Source organism: Caloenas nicobarica, chromosome 18 (assembly GCF_036013445.1).
Source record: "Caloenas nicobarica isolate bCalNic1 chromosome 18, bCalNic1.hap1, whole genome shotgun sequence".
Lineage (NCBI taxonomy): Eukaryota > Metazoa > Chordata > Aves > Columbiformes > Columbidae > Caloenas > Caloenas nicobarica.
This window is the reverse complement of record NC_088262.1, coordinates 8,345,172-8,366,213: the sequence shown is the minus strand read 5'-3', so window position 1 is coordinate 8,366,213 and position 21,042 is coordinate 8,345,172. Positions and strand designations below refer to the sequence as shown.

General features: G+C 39.2%; 1 protein-coding gene across 1 annotated transcript in view; it reads left to right on the top strand.

The window, feature by feature from the left end:
* Positions 1-21,042, top strand: part of OGFOD3 (2-oxoglutarate and iron dependent oxygenase domain containing 3) — a 39,195-nt gene that overhangs the window by 13,784 nt on the left and 4,369 nt on the right. Inside the window, exons 5-8 of the mRNA XM_065647690.1 lie at positions 383-447; positions 1,045-1,101; positions 6,095-6,248; positions 12,910-13,033. Coding sequence (XP_065503762.1) covers positions 383-447; positions 1,045-1,101; positions 6,095-6,248; positions 12,910-13,033 — 400 coding nt within the window. The remainder of the gene's footprint in view (positions 1-382; positions 448-1,044; positions 1,102-6,094; positions 6,249-12,909; positions 13,034-21,042) is intronic.

Genomic DNA, 21,042 nt, shown 5'->3' with positions numbered 1-21,042 from the left:
GCGTTTCACAAATATTGGAAAATTTTGTTATCTTAGTGTGGAAGGGAAGCGTCTTCAAGAAGGGATCAGGGAACACAGTGTCTTACCCCAACCTGTGGAGGAAGATTCTAGCAATTCTGTACGTCTGATCTGAATCCCGGGAATAGCAGCCTTGTGCTTCATTCATATACCTTCATCTTTTGTGCATCTACACAGCAAATAGAGAGGCTTGTAGTTATAAATTAAGCATTAGTATTGTGAACCTAATTGCTAGAAACTAATATTTTTCTTCGGGAGGCTGTGGAAAGTGAGACCCGACTTGGGACAGCTATTAAAGGTCATAGTTAATAACGGTAAAACCTTTTCATGCTCTTTTTTCCTTCTTTTTTGTTTCCTTTCCCAGGCATCAATTTTGGACTTGCACTCCGGAGCTCTGTCGCTGGGGAAGCATTTTGTCAATCTGTACAGGTAACACGGGGCTGGGCGGTGCTGCTGCTCATTATCCTGCGCTTCAGTGCTCGTCGCCTCTTCAGATTTCTCAGCCCCTGTGTGCCGGGGTTAGTGATGACAAACTGCAGAAGTTGGTCAGATTCACCACGGTTTCCATGACCAGTTAAAAAGCTTTTGTGGCACAAAAATGGATCCTTTGTTGAACCGGGCTCTTCGAAAGCTACCATTACCTTTTATTTTAACAGTTCTTCTTGCACTAGTAAATAATAGTGTGGAGTGTTTGGTGTGTGGGGTTTTTTTTTTTTTTACAGTTACAGTCTAGTTTGTCAGTGGTGGAAGAAATCAAGCAGTCTTAACTCTTAAAAAATTTGGATCCATGTACTTATTTCATGATGCGGGAGAGGACTCTTTTCATGCCTGGGGAATTCCATTATGCTGCATCTTGATCCTTTAATCTTTTAACTTACAATATTTGAGCAATGCTTTGGGAACGTCATGCCTAAAATAATTTGTAGGATTTCTTTGCATTGTGTTTTCATTTATTGACTGTGGGTAAAGCACAGATGGCAGTCTGATTTGAGAACTCCTCTTTGAGACCATTGTTTAATTTTTCAGGTACTTTGGGGACAAAATTCAAGACATCTTCACAGAAGAGGATTTTGCATTATATCGGTAAAGATTTTCAATAACTATTCAATGAACCAAAAAACATAACTTTTTTTTTGTAAAGCACAGGTTGGGAGGGAATTGTCCTTTGGATTCGGACACACAATTGAATTTGCAGCTCAAAATAATAATCTCTGTGAGAATTAAGATGCTCTGAGGAAAATAAGTAAAAGGACCTTTTGGTGACTACCTGGTAAGATCTGCTGCTTTGAACTCAGCTGCATTACCAATGTCAGGATCTTATGGATGGTGTAAACGTGATCAGAATGACAGCAGCACCACGCGATTCCCTTTCTGGCCAAGGGGCCGATGCTGTGCAGACCTGCAGGCGAGGAAAGCGGCTCCATCTGAGCTGTGTGGTTATTGGCCAGAACATTATAGCTGGGATGTAAAATCCTTTAGCATTAACTCCCATTTCGTGTGTTATCCAAGAGGTGTTGTGTTAGCATAGGATCCTCTTTATCATCTATTATTATATTAGGAACTTGGGGATTTTTGGGTGAAGCCCAGCAAAGCATAAGGAATAGTAAAGCGGGAAGTGGAAGAACTTCAAATTACTCATGTTCTGGCTAGAGAAGCAGAGGATACTTTCCCCTAAGAAGCCAGAATATGAAATAAAGCTATAATGTAATAGCTTTGGCATCTAATCCTTTTAGCTTTCCTGTAGACCTGCTCATGTACTTAACGAAGACAACAAACGTAACGAGTTCCATGTGTCTGTAAAGGTGTGTGGCCAAAGTTTAGGAACAAGCATTCTTTGGTGACTAGACACAATAAATCTTTAGTTATGCATTTCAGTGGCTTTCTCATAATTTAAAATGTACCTGGCTTGAGCTTTTTACCTCTTTTCGTCTTTTTTTCTTGCCTTTGTGAAGGAATATGACCTCCCTCTAGTGGTGGAAGTAGTATTAAGTAGCCAAATAGGTTTATTAGTGTAGTAATTTATCTTAAAATATGAACCACTTAAAGCTTATTTCTATTTGAAAACCATTTTAGATACTGTTGCCTTCATAGGTGAAATTTCTAAAAATGTGTTTACTTCTGCCCCCAGAATCACAAAAATGAGACTTTCTTGAGTATTATTGAACTTTGATTATATAAAGAAAATATGTAGTCTCTGCCTCACCAAGACAGTGGAGAATATTTTTTTCAATAGGCTTTGTTTTGCCTTTCATTCTGTAGAAAATCAAAGAATCTGTAGAAATAACATGAGTGTATGGAAGGGCTGTCTTACTAAAGATTATTTGTTTCACCCGAACATAAACGTTCAGGTTTTAAATAATTTTTGTGAATTTGTTTGTTACACTGAGATTAGACAGCTCTTAGGGACCGCATTGGTATTTCATGCCAATACAGGGGATGTTTTGGTCTGTTGAATACAAATCTAATACAAAATATATTAAATGCTTCTATTTCTATTAATGACAGTGCTTTAATGTGGACAGTAGTACCATATGTCCTGAATGAATGATTTTTATACTATTCTTGGGAGCATTTATCTTCATTACTTTAACTTACCTATGAAGGTCAGTTTAAAAATACACTCTTGAGAGAAATAACTAAATATAATTCATATGTAAGTATTCCTGACTGCAAAAATAACAAATCTGAGTGGGCATTCTGAGCCAGGAGGCTGGTTTCTAAACTGTCTGTGTCAAAATTATGTTGCTTCAGAATCAATTATGGTTTCTAGGTTGATGCTTTAACCACCATCTCCCAGGCATATTACAGCAATTCCTCTCGTTTCACATAACAGATGTATCTTTATCCAGAAGAGACCTTTAAATTGGGATGCTTGGTTTAAGGGTTGCCACTTCAGCAGAAAATAGCACCATAGAAGATTTATTCTAAAAATCTTACAACTTATTCAAGGTAGAGACACAGAATGAGCAGAGGGAGAGCTGATAATGTGCTTTATTCCTTTCTTCCTTTATTCATTCAGCACCTGTGATTTCTGTTAAATCTTTCTGGCTGTCAAAGAGCGTTGCTTTGCTCCTGCTGCCTTTGGGGCTTTTCACTGTTGGAGCACTTGAATCACACTTTGCAGGGACTCCTGACGGTGCATTTTTTGCTTTTAACTTAAAAGAAACTTTGCTGTGGCACTTTTAGTTCTTTTACTCAGTCCTTTATGCTGATACATTAAGCTGTCAACCTTACAATCTAGTGAGCATCCTTTCTCTTAAGTTGTATGTTCCTTAGACTTCTAGGTACTTCATTTTTTTTTTTTTTTTCTTTTCTCATCACCCTGACTCCAAAATAGATTTCAGGAACTGCTTTTGGAGAAGGTGATTGTATGTTCTTTTCAGTGAGTTCTGTTCTGCCTTTCCCTGAGTCTGGCCTGTGTATTTTGATATTATTCAGTGACTCAGAGCAAATGCCTAAGGACTGCTGCTGAGAAATTCTGAGACGCATTAATTTGTTACTTGTATTGTTGACTGAGTGCTGTACTCCTATATTTATTTCCGTAGCAGAGCTGTGTTTACTGCATCTCATCAGAGCCAGGGTACAGCCTGAGCAGTTTGATAGAATACTTGCTGTGTTTATGAAAATGAATCCTTACATTCCCCAGCACAAAGAAGTATTTTATTTGTAGCTGTAGTACACCAGAGCTCTCCCAACAGTTTTTGGTATATGGGAAACTCGGAGGAAAAAGTGTGAATGAATGGCCAGGATCAAGAAAGGAGTATCGGAGTCAGGGGAAATTCTGCCCTGGTGTCTGTGGGTTAGGTTATGAATTCTTGTGGTGGGTTTTTCCAAGTGCCAGCTGCCCTCAATTCATGAAGCGAAATGAGTTATTACACTTAATGCTTTTTGGGAAACTTAAGGCAGTGTCACGGAGGCACCCCAAAATAAGTTTAGGCGGACAACAAGGTCCAAACCAAACTTTATTCTGGCCGGAAAAGTACTGCAAATAAACCGATTAGAAACGGGGTTTATACAATTAGTTAGCACTCCGATAACATAAGATACAGGTTTGGATATTAGGTTAGGAGATTATTTGGGGTGCAGCGAAATAAGAATAATGAGGATCCACAGTGGCATATACACACTCACAAGAAAACAAACCAGAGCCCGCTCTGCCCCGTTTTGCCCGTAAGAGATAAACTGTCTGCCCCAGGCAAGGAAGTTACACTCGCCTACCAGGCGAGGACTTATTAAAGCATATATCCAGTAATTTATCACTCACCCACACGCGGAGGTGAGGCGCTCCCCATCCCGGGAAGTTACCTTAGAGGCTTCTCCGTCTAAGGGGAGGGACTGCGGCGGCACGGCAGACCCGCAGCTCCGAGGGGACCACACACAGGGGGTCTCCGGCGGGAACCCCATTTATGGTCTGCTCAGATCTGGCTGCGGGCATTGCAGAAGCTTCTCGGCTTCTCTGGGCCCCTCGTCTGCTGACGGCCCTGCCCAGGACTCTGGGTCTCACAAAGAGCCATTGGCTGCCCCATTGAAGGCCCCAGTTCGGAGAGGGGGACGTGCAGCTGCCACAGCAGCTCTCAGGGCGTGGGGGGGAAGCGTGACTGCCAACACAGGCAGCCTCCGCTGAAGCCCTGTTTCTTGGAAGGAAGAGAGTCACAAGGATCAGGCTCCCTCAGGTGTGAGGAGGGACCTGGAGATCCTTCCCTGGGCTCGGCTTTACAAACTGTGTGTGGCGCTCAGCTCAAAACCTCAGTTCACGCAGCCACATAAACACCTGAAAATCTCAGCTCTAGCTTAATTTAATGGTTTTGATGTTGCACATGTAAAATAGCTTGAAAAGTAAACCGAGTCAGGTTAAAAATCAAATCTGTTCAGTTTTTTTATTATTTTTTTGTGAGATACAAGATGTGACCAGCATGAATATTTAGGATATTTTTAGTACCTGTGGAAATAGTTTTTAAGAGGTGACTTTCACAGCCTAACCCTGTAGGTCTGGTTCTAGTTCTGCCACTTCTTTTTACTCACTGTTTAAGTTCCCTAGAGAAATACTTGGGCAAAAACTTACTTGAAAATTATGCTGAAGTTTAGTACTGCCCGGTGTTGAAAAGATGCGAAGCTATTAATGTTATTTCACAACTTCAGAAGTGTATTTACTCAGAGCATCTTGTTTGTGTGCTGCTTTTGAAGCACTTAGGAACATAGAAAAGGGAAACTAATACAGTAGCTAAGAATGTATTAAAATTGGGAGAAAACAATATAAAGATTTTAAGAAGCATAGAGGATTACGTCTTAAAATAAAGAGCCACATACACACGCAAAACAAACAAACCAAACCCCAATGTGATATCTCTACTGAAAGATGGGTGCTGCTGTATAAGCAGTTCCGTGTAAAACATGCATGCATGATTGTTAGTCTTCTATTTTCATAATCTTAAAAATAAAAATCCTGTTCTTTTCTCCCAAGAAACACAAAAATAGCCAAGGTAGAAATAGCCTGGTTTACTCTTTTAAAATAGTTGGGGAAGACATCTTGCATTTGTTTTTAATGGAAATTTCATTATGATACCAATACATAAGTTGTCTGAGAGCCTTGAGTTTCATGGTGCTGGACACTTCATCAGTTAGTTTAAAATTAGTGTAAAAATAGTTGAAGGTTCTTCAGAGACAACTGTTTATGAAGATACAACTTCCTAGTTATCTGCTTTGGATTAAAAATATGTGTGTGAAAGACTTTAATCTTTCCAGTAGCTAATAAACAGGGAGATATGCACGGAATGTTTCAGGAAAAGAGTCTGTTTAAACAAAGACCTTTTAAAACCTAGGCCACAGGAGACAAATAATTCATTTTTGTTGACATTCTGAGAATTAAAAAAAGCCAAAACAACAAACCCCAACTCAAGACACTCCTCCTGATGTGGTCAATCTTCTTTATTTAAGGCAAAACAAGAAAGTATGGGTACATGTTCCCCATGATTTATTAGCTGAGGAAGAAGCTTCACTCTGAGGAAGCAATAACAGTGAATGAAGGAGAACGCAGAAGCAGCAGGAGAGATGTGTCACTGTTTCGTGTTCTTTGCAGTGATGTGAGACAGAGGATTCAACAAAGGATTGCTCAGGCCTTCGGGATCAGCGCTGCTTCCCTGTACCTGACGAAGCCAACCTTCTTCTCGAGAATAAACAGCACGGAAGCCAAGACAACACACGATGAATACTGGCACCCACACGTTGACAAGGTGAGCAGGAGGCGGATGGGATGCAAATGTTTCCTGTTATTATTAAATAATTTTAAAATCATTTTTCATTAAACAAGCAGTCAAACATGTTTGAAAATTGGTGCTTGTAAAAATCCTTCAAGGGATGAACCTCATGGAAGGATAAGTAAGTTTTAGAAACATAGGCCAGTACTTTCCTTTTTATTTTATTTTCTGTGCTTTACTTCTGCTAGAATTAATACATTATGTGAATGACTACCCAAGCATCTCTTTTATCAGAAACGCTGAATAAATTGACCTGCGCCCACAGAGTTTTTCAGTCTCTCAAACCTGCGGTTCCATTCAGGTCTCACTCTTCAGCCAGGTCTAGCAGGACCTATTTCAAAGTGTTCAGCTGGTCACCGTTAGTTGATCTGAGCCTCTCAATAAATGCTTAACATTTGCATTTCAGTTATACATGAATTGAGGCTTTTTTAGTGCATATTCTTCAATGGGGCCATGGTATCCTCTCTTAATAGTTTGATCCTTTGTTGTTTTTAGAATGTGGGAGTATTGTGACTTTAACTGCATAGTCTTCTATCCGAAGGCTTATAGCTCAATACTTTGCATTTTTCAATGGACCTAAATGATTTGGGATTGGTATTGAGTTTATTTCTGAATTTAACAGAGTTCAAAGGTTCATGTAGGCAGAAGCACTTTAAATTTAGAAAATACAGTGACAACTTACACAGCCACTGTTCAGAAGAAGCAAGTGATGCAGCATGGAATTTTCAGTCACTAATATGACAAAGACCAGCTCAGCTTTTGGATGCTGCTTTTTTAAAAAGCTGCGATATAACCATTGAACAGGAGTGGACCAAGGACCAGGGGCAGGAGGGATGATTTTGAGGTGCAGATTATTTTAACTAGTGCTGGTGGGAGCTGGTTGTAGAGAATAAATTGTGCTGGCTGGGTTCATAAGAATTCCATCTCATGTTATGCTCGTTTCCATGTGAAGTGCAATAAATTCATAGGTTCCTCATAGTGTGTTTTTTTTCACACTTTCAGAGAATTGTCTTTGACTGCCATAAGGGAAAAGAAAGCAGTAAATTTCAATAGCTGATGGCTATTTTCTCCACTTTTTTTTCTTTCAGCCCAAAAGTATGTTTTAGAATTTCAGACTCTGATTTATTACTGTAATGAGTTTTGTGTCTGCACAAGCATTAGGCTTGCCAATATTCTCTTTTCTGCATGTGTTTTGCATTGGTAAGTGAATAAGGTGGTTGGATAACCTTACAATTAAGTGTTTCTACCCCAATTTTTCCTATAATGTACAAGTTATTTTGTCATTTAGAAGCAAATCTCTTTCCATAAAGAGAAGCAGCTTCTACAGAGGAAATAAATTCTCTTTTGTGGCATCCTGACACTGCCTGTACATGATGGACAGCAGGCTAGATGTTTGCCTGGTTTTATCCATCTCTTTTGTCCACGTTTTGTTTATCTCGCAGGCTGGCTGTTCAGGGAGCAGATACATCAACTGATTGGCCTTGGCTCTTTCTAACCCATCTCCAGCTTCACAAAAAACCCAAAACAAATGCAAAATGCATTGTCTTAAGCTTGCTATGCATAACCTAAACCTTAATAGTTTCTATACTGAATAACTGGGTCGTCTGCTTCATGACAGCAGTGAAGAGATCATTATCCTGGTTGGGGCAGTTACCAAACACCGTGTTCATAATCATGTAGAATTTCCACCTCCAAAAAATAGCACACCTGCTGTAAAACACGAAAATGTGACTTATGCTAATTTTCAAGATATTTTCTGAGAGAAGTATTGTTTAGATCACACTGGGACCTAAAACCATAGCTCGTCCTGTGTATTTTATACAAGTAGTTTGGGCATTTTTCAGTTCCGTAGCAGCTGACTTCTGCAGCAAGTTGTCTGTATTGGGAAAGCTCAAGCATTCAGACCCCTGAAGTGCTTTTCATCTGTGCCTTGAACTGATGTTTCAGGTGAATATATTTTAATGTGGTTATCTTCATTCTTGTTCAAGAGCATTCTTGCAGTAAGGGCTGTATGTGAATATGTCACTCTCTGTGCTGTCGTGACAGCAATGTTGCACGCTAAATAGTTTAATGATAGCAGTTTGCATTACCGGGTTGAAAATTCAGAGTTTGAACCAGGCTGATGCTTTAAATAGGGTCTGATAGAGATAAAACCTTGATCCTGTTCACTTCGTGTCCAGCGTGAAAGTCCGAATTACATCATCATGTGTTATTTTTACCGAACACTGGCCGCCTTCACTTCTGGTACATCATTAACTTGAATTGGCTTCAAAGGATTAATTTGAATCCTTTCCCTGCTGCACAAACAAGCCACTAATTCCTCTCTAACTTCTGTGTGTCAAAAGGTCTGGTGTTGTTTTCCTGTTAAGTGCAATTGGAACAGAGCTATCTCTGGATGTAGCTTTCACGTACGTCTTTGCCAGATCGTGGCTTACAGAAAATGTTACATATGTCTGCATATAATTTTATCCTACTGTAGATTTATGTTATGTAGATCTGTAGCTATATTGGTATGCGGACAGAAAAAGGTAAAAAAAAAAATATTTATAGCTGATCAGGCTGTGCAGGAGACTGAATTCAAATAGGTCAATAGGTCAGAAAATACTTCAGAGAAGGCTGAACAGGAGAGAAAGGTGATGTAGCTTCACAGGTTGTCTTCAGTGCAGCCAGCCTGCCTTGTATTTTAATTTCTCCAACAAACTATGTTTCACTTACCACCTCCAGACTGCAGTTGAAACCATTGCTATTGATCTGAGGTAGGAAATACTTCTTAGGTAAGAGCAGTAGTATTCTTATGTGGCCTGCAAAATAAGTGCGAGTATGAGGGAGTTGAAGAAAGATAAATAAACTCAGCATGTTAAAAATGTTGCCAGCTTGTTGGGTGCTTTTGTGTTGTATTGCTCTATTCCAAGGAGAGTGCATAAATAACAAATCACTTTATGCATTTCTGCATAATAATTAAATGGTGAAGGCTGCTTTTAGAAGACTTTAGGATTCTTTTTCTCTGCCTCTTTCCAAAAGAAAGGTAAACTCGAGCCCTTGAAAAATTAATGTGACACTTTTTTATTTCAAAGTCTGACACTGGCTCAAAGATGTAGGCTTGTTAGAACACACAAATACCCCTCTTCCCTTTTTCCCTATATTGCAGTTATATTTCTTAATCTGAATATCCTTGGTTTGGAAGATTTTTAACTGCATAATGGAGTAGCACAGATCTGTTGTGTCTGTATGAGGCTTTGTTTTTTTTCTCTAAAATTTATTTGGTTTTTTGGTTGCACAGGAATGGAAACCCTGAAATCACTCAAATGACTCATTTAATCTTGTTGAATTTATAAGGAGCTAAATCAAATAAGGAGAGCATTGGCTTAAGATGTGGAGTTTCATCTTGGATGGAATTTGTTTGGAGCTGAGCCTTTCAAACAGCAAATCTCTGATTTATAATGGGATTGCTGTTGCACGCTCAGCTCTGACAGCAGAATAGTCTTAAAACATTCTCTAATAGAAGTGATAAGGGACTTGAAGATTTCTGCAGTCCCCTGACTGGGTGAGGATCCCATTGTCTTTCACAGAATTGTCAGGATCTGCCATAAGATCAGTTTTGGTTTGTTTTCCTTGAATTTCTTCTATTGGAGCTATTCCAGGATTTCAGTGTAAATTTTCTTGGTTGCGGTGTTTGGTTTATTCGGTTTTTATTTTAGCCTAAATATCTTCGTGAGCAGCTTATAGCCTTTTTTTTTCCACCTCCTCCCATTCCTGGGTATTTATAGGTAGCAGTTATATCCCTTTCCAGCCTTTCTTTCTCTAAGGTGAACAAGCCAAACCTTGTGATACGATCTCCATCCTCTGACCCTTCCAGCCGCCCTCTGGCCATTGGGGCTGTCACTGATAGCAGCTGCTACCTGTGCTAGCAGACTTTTCACTCTTCTTTGTCTTCTCCTCATATTGTTAGACATGTTACGCAATACATGAAAAGATCTTACTTCTGCCTCAGGACAGCATCATCTTTGAAATCTGAGGATGTTTTTTTTCTTGTGTCTGAAATTTATTGCCTCAGCTCCCCTACAGCCCCTGGTAATTCAGAGACTTGCTATTTGGTGTCTTACATTGTCTACTAAATAGATACTACCAATATATAGAACGCTGGAAGTAGCCATCAAGGCCATTTTTATGATTATCAGCCCAAAGAGATAGGAGGCTTCCAGAAAAAGAGCAGTTCTGACTGATTCCTGGAAGGTATCATGCTAGATCTATGCTGATTGGAAAAGGAATATATGTATTTTCTTCTGCAATGGAAAGCAGAGGATGCTCTCCTACATGTCTGTCTTAGTAACTGCAGGCCTATTCCATATTCTTACAGCTGTTTAGTTGCATATAAACATAAAACCTCAAAAACTCAAAGGTGCCACACTGCAAAATGTGGCTGGCTAATTCTGACAATTCGTTGTATTTATAATAATAGCCTTTAAGAAGAATCATATAAATATCATTATGAGCATCTACCATTAAATATTAGCTGTGTTTGACTTATTTAAGTAAAGGGTACTCAAAAAGAACACTAACTGTATGAAGTATCAGGCTGAATGGAAATGCCCACATCTTTTCTATTGAATTGTTCATAAGGAGCTATAGAAATTTGATTTGCTGCAATGTGCCTTTGTAGCTTATCACCTGGTTTTAATGATAGCTTTTCTCACATAGTTTGAACTTCTGGTTCAGTTATTAACCTTTCTGGACTTGGAAGCTATTACTGGGGTAATAAATATATTTTATATACATGTGGGACTTCTGGCATTTTAAATAACTGAGTATAATTTAGTGCCTCCTTTCTGTGGTGTTGCATTTCTCAGACCTGGCTGCTTTGTTAGTAATGAACAAGAACAGGAACAGAAAAGCCGTTTTCCATTGCACACTTGGTTCCTCAGATTAGTCGTCTATAGAAATCAGATGTTTGGTTAGGCTAAAAGGGTTTGTTGTCAGCTCTTAAAAGTTCAGAATTGGTAAAGACACCTTGGAGGATGAAGAGTGCACTGATGGAGCAAAGATTGCTGCAGCATTGAAGAGTTCATAAAAACAATTTTACAGCGTTAGACTCGCAGGTATGAGTTGGGCTTCTCTTTGAATTTCTTCACTGTGCTGGTGACTTAATTGGCGAGAAGACTTCCTTGAACAGACTGGAAGTTTGATCACCAAATCCATGAAGAGGAAGATAGCTTTGTGAAGCTGATCACACGATTGCTACAGAATGGCTGGTTTGAGGTGCTGCGGTACCACATGCTTATTAATTCCCATTTATTGCCTTGTATTGCTACTAAGGTTTGTGTAAATATGGGGAGAAAGGGATCACTAAAACATTTTTCTCATTCTTTTAATTCAGACTGTGTAGTGCAGCATATCGCCAGATTTGGCTTTTTCCCTTTGAGCCTTTATGATCAAAATAACAAAATGAGTAAGAATGACAATGTCTTCCAATTCCATCTGCTGCTATGTTCCCTTTAGTTGTTGCCCTTACAGAATAATGTGTACAACTGCTGTTGAGCCAAAATTGAACTGGCACTAATGAATGTAACCTAAAACAAAATTGAAAATATTTAGAAAATTTCTAAGTTGGGTAGTAGCACCTGCCTCTAATGGTCACCAGGTCACTCAAAACACTCTGCAAATACTATGTATTTATACAGTGCTACTGTGCTGCACATTTTGCTGTTTGACAGTGTAACGCGGAACTCGATATAGTTGTGATATACTGTAAAGGAATTGGAGAACACAGCCATTGATTAAGTATATTTTAATTGTTGGTGACATGTAGATATGAAAAAGAAATGTTTTCAGAATCCAACTAAAATCAGTGTCAAATATTTAGATAGTTTCTCTCTGAGTATTAATGCATACTATTTATTTTCTCCATCTTCAGTGTACATGTTGAGCAAAAAGAATACTTTAAAAGGAAGGAAAATCACCTTGTTATACTAAAGGTGTTTGATCTGCAGGCTGAGAGGAAGCAGAAACTTTGAAAGTCACATTTGAAGGTTTTTAAACAAAACCTGTATGCAAATGAGTAGAAGTTCCTGCAACAGATGTGTTTTTACTTGGAAAGTCTCATTCACTGTTATGAGAAACCTCCTGCATAATAGCTGGTGAAAAGAGTAGAAGGTGAGCTTTCCAGAAACCTGTAACTGTGATTAGATAGTGGGTGGAATTAATTAGTCAAAGACTGTTCTCGGGTTGTCTTTCACCATTCACCTTAGAGTGGTGTTTTATCTTAAGATAGCATAAGTAGATCCGAGCCCGTCTGTATTTTTGATACAAGGCGAAGCTCTAACTTCTGAAGTCATGTTGTTTAGTAGTGTTTTAGCAGACTTTGGATAACAGAAGTCAATAAGAGTGCTTCTTTAATTATAGAAACTGTAATAATAGATATAGTAAACATAAGATGCTAGTTTTATATGTAGTTTGTATATACACAGAATAGACTAAAACGTATCATTTCTATAAAAAAGTTCTCAGCTTTCAGAGACCCCTTTATGAAATGAGTGAAAACTCAAAAATGACAAAACCTCATCAGATCCATTTGCTTTATTTGTGCTCTACAGAGATGAGTAGAATTTGGTAACGCTTGGTAATACTGTTTTACTCCTAGGTAACATACGGCTCTTTTGACTACACTTCACTGCTCTATCTGTCCGACTACACTGAAGATTTTGGTGGTGGACGGTTTGTGTTTATGGACGCGGGTTCCAACAAGACGATAGAGCCCCGAGCAGGTGAGAGTCTGGGTTTGCCTGCACTGGGGCAGCCCAAGTTGTGCCATTTACTAACTGGGTGAGCTGACGGGTGTAGTGGGACTTTTTGTGTCAGCAGTAACTGTGGAGTAACGTAGTGTTTTATCTGAGCTTCAACTCGTCTCCCTGGCAGGTGAGTACTGAACTTCCAGCAGTGTAACCTTTTATGATGCGAGACCAGGCACATTTCTGCAGGAAAAAAAATCAAGGACAACTTTATATTCCTCCTGTGTTCCGTCTTGTTTTCAAGAGAGAAAATATGGAAATTTAGTCATTTAAGACAGTGTCAGTAATTGCCGACAGGCATTACCCCAAGCAGAATTGACTTCTGACTGTTGCTGCCTGCAAATGGAGATGGGTGTGGGGTTTTTTGCCTTATGGGTCATAGCAATCCACTCACCAGCAGTAATGCTGGCTTAGATAAACTCTGATATTAGCTGCATTCTGGGTTTGGTATCAAGAATTGCATGCTTGTTTGTTTAGGCTTTTGTGGTTGCAAATAAACCCCAAACTGAAAGTATCATCTTTGGCAAAATGCTGCCACCAGTATTTTGAAAGGGAATACATTAAACTATTCCATTTCCAAATGCAGTTATGAGGTTAACATGTTTTTATAGCTGTAGAAATCCTAGTTGAATTCTAGGTAGCTGGGAGGAGAGCTGAGGGGCGCTCAGGCCAATTGCTGTATGTAATGTTCCTCTGACTTAATTTCAAAAAGTCTGCAACTGTGAAATTGCTTCTATTCAGCCCCATCCGATAAATTTTCAGGTTTTGCTGTGAGGCGTTGGCTCTTTGTTGTTCTTGGGGAGGAAGAGGGACCAGATGAAGTACAGAAATATTTTTACCAGCACCTGGTTTTGGCTTTTGTATGTGTGCCCTAGAACTGGTTAAACACACCTTGCAAAACCAGACAATGCAAAGCATTAGGGAATGGCCTTTTTTGAAAGATCAAATGTGCCACATGCACACAACAGAAAATTACGTTTAATGCCAGTTACATGTTTCTAACACACTCCTCTGTCTAAACACAGTCATCAGGGGTCCGGTGGTTGTGTCACTGCCTGTGGTGCAATCTAAATAACCACAGCATCCTGTGAGCAAAGGAGAAAAGCTTGAGAGGTGAAGCACAAGCACAACATGAAGGCAATTTCACTTATTATAGTTTTCCTCTTGCTGATAAAAAGTGGCTTGTGAGAGAATGTGAAGGAGGGAATGTCCCCAGGGTGTTTTCTGTTGCTGGTGCAAGTTGATGTGTTTTGCATGTTCAGAATGTTCCTTTGCGGTGTTTTTTCTCTCCTTCTCTCTTTGTTTGTTTTATGCTGCTTTGGATCTTTTGTGCTTCTCTTGTCACTCCAACCCAACTTTTAAAACCATGTTGATAAGCTTTTATGCTTCTCATTCAGGAGACTGAGGCTTTTTGAGACATGACTATCGTAATTGCTGGTTTGATTTTCATGCATGACAGGTAATTTACCTTCTCTGTATTGCTAATGCCATTTCAGTTCCAAAACCTGGCACTACTTGTTGTCTCAAAGTTAGTCTGCGTTTTGGGAACCTGGTACCATGTGCCAAAATGAGCACATTCCTTTTTCTGTGAGCAGTCATTTGTTTAAAGTGTCAGGCTTTACAGTAGGGAACAGAAAGGTGTTGTTACTGATACAGTGGAGCAGAAAAGAAGTAATTTGAAATTAAAAAAAAAAAAAAAGACAAAGCATTGTGGAGTTTCCTGTGATTGGGAGTCCTGCCTGGGCAAGTCCCACTGCTGCTTCCAAAGCTTTCACAGCGCTTAGTGTTTCAGGATCTGTCTTAGCCAGGCAGTTAGGGACAGCGAGAACTCTTTTATTAGAAGTGGAGCCTAATTTAAAATGCTTATCACTTCTCTAATTATGTATCGCTTGTGGATTGTGTAAGAAGTCTGGAAATCCTGATTCTCATTCTCAAATATTTGAGGGGAAGACTCTCAAGAGAATTTGTAGCATGGTCTACAACATTGCCTAGTTAAATTATTAATAGACGCCTCTAGCTTCAAGAAGGAATTATTATAATTTATTAACCTTGAGATATTTTTTTCTTTTTAAGACATGAACAAAAGTTTTGACTGTGCCAACTGACATGTACAGACCTTTGGCTAATTCATAACCAAACGTGGCATTAGGGAACACATTTTTCTTGCACCACGGTGGGTTTCAGAAGTATATATGTGTCTTTTGACTTCAGTCAGGACCTCTGTTTGCTTCAAGAAACTCACTGTACCATGAGTAAGAGTGCCGAGTGAAGTACTACTTGGAAAAAAACATTTTTTTGATGAAGAAACAGTTCTAAAGTAGCATCTGTAGCTTTCAAATGTCAATGCAAATTCTATTTCCAAAATTGACATCTTGGGTTTTTTTCTATCCTTTGCACCAGTGGTTGCTCCGTTCAGGAGACTAAGTGAAATCAAGCAATGTTTAGAGTGAGGTCCTTCAAAACAAAGCCCACAGCCCTTTCAAATTAACCTTCCTTTGCTGGCCTGAGACCTGTTTCAGTTACCTTCAATAGATGGAGGAGGATCGAGAATAAATGGCAGACATCAAGGCATTCGTTTTTCAGTCATAGAATCGGTATACTTCCTGCTGCTAGTAAGTTTGCCAGTATAAACCATTTAAAAATTTTACAATTTTGGAGAGTCTTGTGTGAATGTGGGGACTGGCAATATTAGGTCACACACTTCACTTTGCCATAAAGTACAGATGAAACCCTGCAGTTGGGATGAAATCTCAGTACCAGTTGTGTGTTCCTTATCTGCAGGTACATTTCTTGGGTTTAAGGTCAGCTTTGCTGCACTTCTTTTCAACTCACACAGGGAACTTGTTCTTTGTACAAGTTGTTTTATTATATAGGGATAGAGGGAATGGTTGTGATCACTCTTATGTGATTGGGGAAGAAAATAATCTATGGTGCAAAATGAATTTTGTGCATCAAAGAGTGAAATGTGAATCTTACCTGAATATCCAACTTAGCTTATTTTCATAGCTGTCAAAGAAGTGTGTGTTCTGAAAGCGTAAGAATATTTGAGATGAAGGTATGAGCTATTTAGGAACTTTTGAAGTGGGATTATTCTTCATTTAGAATGGAAAAAAGTAAAAGGTAAAGAAAAGCATACGTTTAAGAATGCATATGTAACTTTCTCATAGTGCAGGAACTGGCTTCAGGGTGTCTAAGTACATTTACTGAGATAAGTGTAGCTTTATTGCAGTAGTTGGATATCACGTTTGATCCTGTAATCATGAGAATAAGTGCCGTACTCCCAAGTTAAGTGGTGGGAATTTATTGTAGCTTTATTTTATTGCGCTCTTTAGAAAAAAAAAAAATAAATCAGTTTGGAGGAATTCACTGCTGAAGGCTAAGGGAATGCAGCAGTGACAGAAAGTGCAATGACATGCAGAGTCAGATTTCCAGCTTCAGAAGTCCCACAACAACATTAACATGAGGTGTGAAAACTGTGTCTAAAGCATATATTTAGTAATCCATCTTGTATCATGGAATAGTGGATTTCTATTTCTTTTTCCCCACTAAGTATAGGTAGCCCAATCCTTCTCTACATTCAATCTGCATCGTCCGCACTCAGTCTAGATCATGATAATCTTCTGGCATTCCTACCTTTAGTTTTGCTCCAATCAATAAAACTGGAGCACATGTTGATGTTAAATTAGTAACAACTGAAAGTTGAGAATGATTTATTAAAAAAATGCACAGAAGTAGCTGTCAGTCATAGAGAAGAATAAACGGAGCCAGATTAGCAGCTGCAGTAATAACCAACTAGGCAAAGTTCATGGGTTGTAGGACAGGAATTCTGACTGATTTGCAATACTAATCACAAATTGCAACAGGGGCTGGTAGGGTGATTACAGAGAGAAATGGTAGGAAAAGGATGGTCTGTTGCAACTGTGACAAAAATAGGTAGAAAAAATAGCTCAATAGCTCCTTATTTCTTTGTAGAACTTTGAAAATTTTCTTTTGCTTTCCGTTTTGTTTTCTCTGGAAGGATAACTGTCCTCCAGGCCCTGGGTTTGTATTCCAGTGGCACTCGATAGTTTTATGATGGTGTTAAATGAAATAATATTTTAATTTGGGCCATAAAGCAATAGGTACTTTGAAGTGCTGGTCAGACCTGCACTTCATATGATACTTATATAAATTACTTCATATAAAATACACTGTCTGAGGGCATCTGTTGAGGATAGTGATGGTCACTTTACACTGGCTGGACCATTGAGAGGGTTGAGGAGCGTTGGAGGACAGAGGGACATAAACAGGTTTCTTGTGTTACCGCACTCCACAGAGCATTGCAAAGCACTGTCGACATTGACAATTGGCCTCTAAGGCTCTTTTCCTTGGTATAAAATACTTAGCTATAAAGAAACACATGTAATATGCACCTGATATGTTTTTCATTCCTTGCTGCACAGGACTTGGTTTTATGTGATGTGTGTGCAAGCCAATATTTCACAAATTTGATACTGCTAGACAAATATGCAGCAAAGCTAAAAGCATAAAGAGAGAGCAGAAGAAAATTGCCTTCAGCCAGTCAACTTGATGAAATTCAAGTAATGTAATGGATAAAGTAAAACAAAATACCAAATCAGCTGCAGGTTCAACTGTATTACACTGTATGGTTCAGTAATGATGTTTCATTTCTTGGTTCCTAATCTTTGTGGATGTTAATGTCACACACTATAGGTGCTGTCATGAAGTCTTTTTGTTTAAAGGCCATTTTTTGAATAAGAAATGAGCAGGAGAAGTTACCCTTGATTGTTTTAGTGATTTACTAAATGCAAGGATAAATTCCTTCTCTGTCAACTCCAAAACCTACAACTCTGGCATCCGTGTGGTTCGACTCTACTTAACATGCCGTGGTTAGCAAGGTCAGGAAAAGTAAAATAGATGTTCCGGATGTATTTCATGTGATTGGAATCGCAACACTTTGTACTTAGAGGCTTTTCTTGGTAAGAACTTCTTGTGGGAGTCCAGTTCAGGAACCTTTTGCAGCTGCCTGGGATGCTCTGACGTGGCCATCCTGGTGAGTAACGGAGGGGAGAGCTGGAAGGTGGAGCAGAGCTGAGATCCCTGTCCTGTTCTGGGCTGTCGGGAGAAGAAACGGAGCCAAAAGGTCTTGGTGAGACACAGTAGCTGTGATTTGGAGGGAGCAGTTATGCCATTTTGACTTCTAAATACTTCACTGCGTTGTCACACCCTCAGACATAATGTACAGAGCGGAAACTCCTGTTATTCTGAGCAACCAACTGTGCTGATAGGAGAGAAGCAGGCAGGGATTCTGTTGAAGTCTAAAAATGCTCGTGTACTTCTAGTAGGAAATAAGTTCACTTATTTCCTTGAAAAACTGTAATTTGGAAGTTTTCGGTTCAAGTGCTTCTGAACTTAAAATAGAAGCAAGTACTTTTAAAAAGAGTGATAATACTTCTACAAATTACAAGCCAGCTGTGGGAGAGTTTGCTATGTAAATGAGTGATTTTATTTATAGCAGCAACTAATTTCTCTGTCTAGCAAATAAATTTGGGACAAGTTTGTAACTAGGCTTCTTTAGATACACCTTGCAGATTTGTGTTGTATGTTTTTTGTGGTGTGGGTTTTTTTTTTTTTAAGGTTATAGGCTTCTTTATGCTTCTGTGCTTGGCATATATACAGCATAAAATGTTTAGAGTCGTGTCCTCTCTTCTGGCCCCCTCTCTCCAGTCTGGATCAGGGCCATTGCAGGTGCTTTCATTCCATGTTATTTTTACAGGATTTAGGTAAGGACTTGCTTAAAGCTCTCCCCATTCAGCATTTGTTTATAAGTAATTGAATAAGTATATCTGTTAAATAAGTTTTATTGTGTGATTACAGAATACATGATCAGGTTATTTGCCTAGTGATATGGTCATTTTTCTTGGACACTTTATGTGAGAATGAATTATCAACCCTAAACAGATAACAAGGATGAGAAGACAATTGTTTGTGCAGTTTCCCCGGCAGTGCTTCTGTCTTGGTGTCCTTCAGCACGAGATGCAGTTTTTCCTTCCTTCGCAAGTAACATTTAGAGCTGGTAAATGTTAAGCAGGCAGTCAAAGCTGTCAGTGCCTGAGATGAAAGATGTTGCACAGATCTGCAGTGCCAAGCAAACTGTTCTGCTTCTCTTTAATCAGGCAGATGAGCTGCTTCATTTCCTTCTTTCCAGTTCCAGGAGCATGAGGGGACAGTTATCACTTGCTTACTTGTGTGATTGAGTGTTGATTGAGACAATCGAATGCATAATTTGTGGTTTCTCCTGGATGTTCTCATGACCCAAGGAGTTTACAAGGAAATCTGGCAGTCATTTAAACCAGAAGGGCCAGGATGCTGCCAAAAAAGCAGAAATGCTGGTACCACGTGAAGGATCAGAGCGTAAAGGGGCTTGGAGTCCAGCGGAAAAAACAGGCGTGTTGCAAATAGAAAGTGATTGCCAAAGCTGATATTCATGTGAATGGCCCGTTCCATGTGGAATCAGAATAACTGAGGTTGGAAGGGACTGCTGGAGGTCATCTGCTCCGTGCCCCCTGCTCAAAAATCAAGCACAGAAGGTGTGAGGGTAACAAAAAAGTGTGTGTCTGAGACAGACCTGGGAAACATCAGTATCTGGTTCTGCACTTGCATGGGCTAATGCTGCGACCCTGAGCAACCTGGTGGAACTCAGCCGTTGGATGTAGTTTAGAAGTTGGCCTTGATGTGAGAAAGGGAATTGGACCAGATGACCTCTAAAGGTCTCTTCCAACATAAATTATGCCATGAATTTATAATATTAGGGCATAATAATCTTGTAGTATTTTTTCTTATGAGGATTATAGTATGTTAGTATTTGTATGGTCTCAAAGTCCTTTCATATATTCCCTACATCTACTTTTTCTCTTGCCAGAATAAGAACAACATAGGATATTTTTTATAATACTTTGAAAACAGAGCATGTGTTAACTGCAAAGTATTGTAATGGTGATTACTAATTAATTTTCACAGTAATCTTGTTAGAATAGGTCACTACTACATTCATTTTAGAGACAAGGGAACAAATGAGAGAGTAAGTGGTTTGGTTGAAGTCAGTTACATGTCAAGAGCATAGCTGTGATTGAAAACTTTCCTTTTCAGATTCCTCCAATCTGTAGTACCTCACAGACCAGAAGTTAAGTAGCAAATTGTAGGCAGCTTTTTTATGGAAATGCAACTGAATGTTAAAATTCAACACAGATAAAATCTTCTGAGAACAAGCCTTAGGGGAATACTTACATTTTTACTGTGATATATAACTGAATGCATAGTTCTTTCTCACCTGTATGCTGCTTCTTGCAGTGGTTATATTTTCTGAATCCATTTAAAAGAATTCATTGATAAGGGGCAATTAAGAATGTGATTAAAACCTGGGAAAGCAAAAGCAGGGAAAAGCAAAAGCTCATTGTTAATACATATCTTCCTCTAGGGGTTTTGTCTGAGTAATTAAATGGGACATAATTGCTGCTTAGTGAAATATCTGTTGCTTTTGCTGCTGGTTAAGTATTATTCCTGAAAATAAGTGTTGCTTCATCTAAATTAGGATCACATCAAATTCATAGCAGTGCAGCTTGTGACTGGCATTTGTGTGTCTTCATAAATAACGAGTCCTGTGAATCGGTGCAGAAATTGATTCTCAAAACATCAGTAGAATAAGTGGTTACCTCTAAGATTAAGGTCTTGCTCCCTGCGAGACTTTTCCTGTTCTTCACATCACAAGCGTTTCTCAGCCTGACAGCATTTAAGAGCCTGACTCGTGTCAGTGACACCGAACACTGGGCTCAGTTTTGATGGGTGCTGTGGTGATGAGCTTGTCGGCAGTTCTTGTCCTCAGTCAGTGTGAGAGTGGAGTGTTTAAATGAGTTTGCACCTGGGTTTTCCATTAAATTAGTTCCTTTGTCCCCAATACAATTTATCCTTTGCTTTGTCCTTTGAGT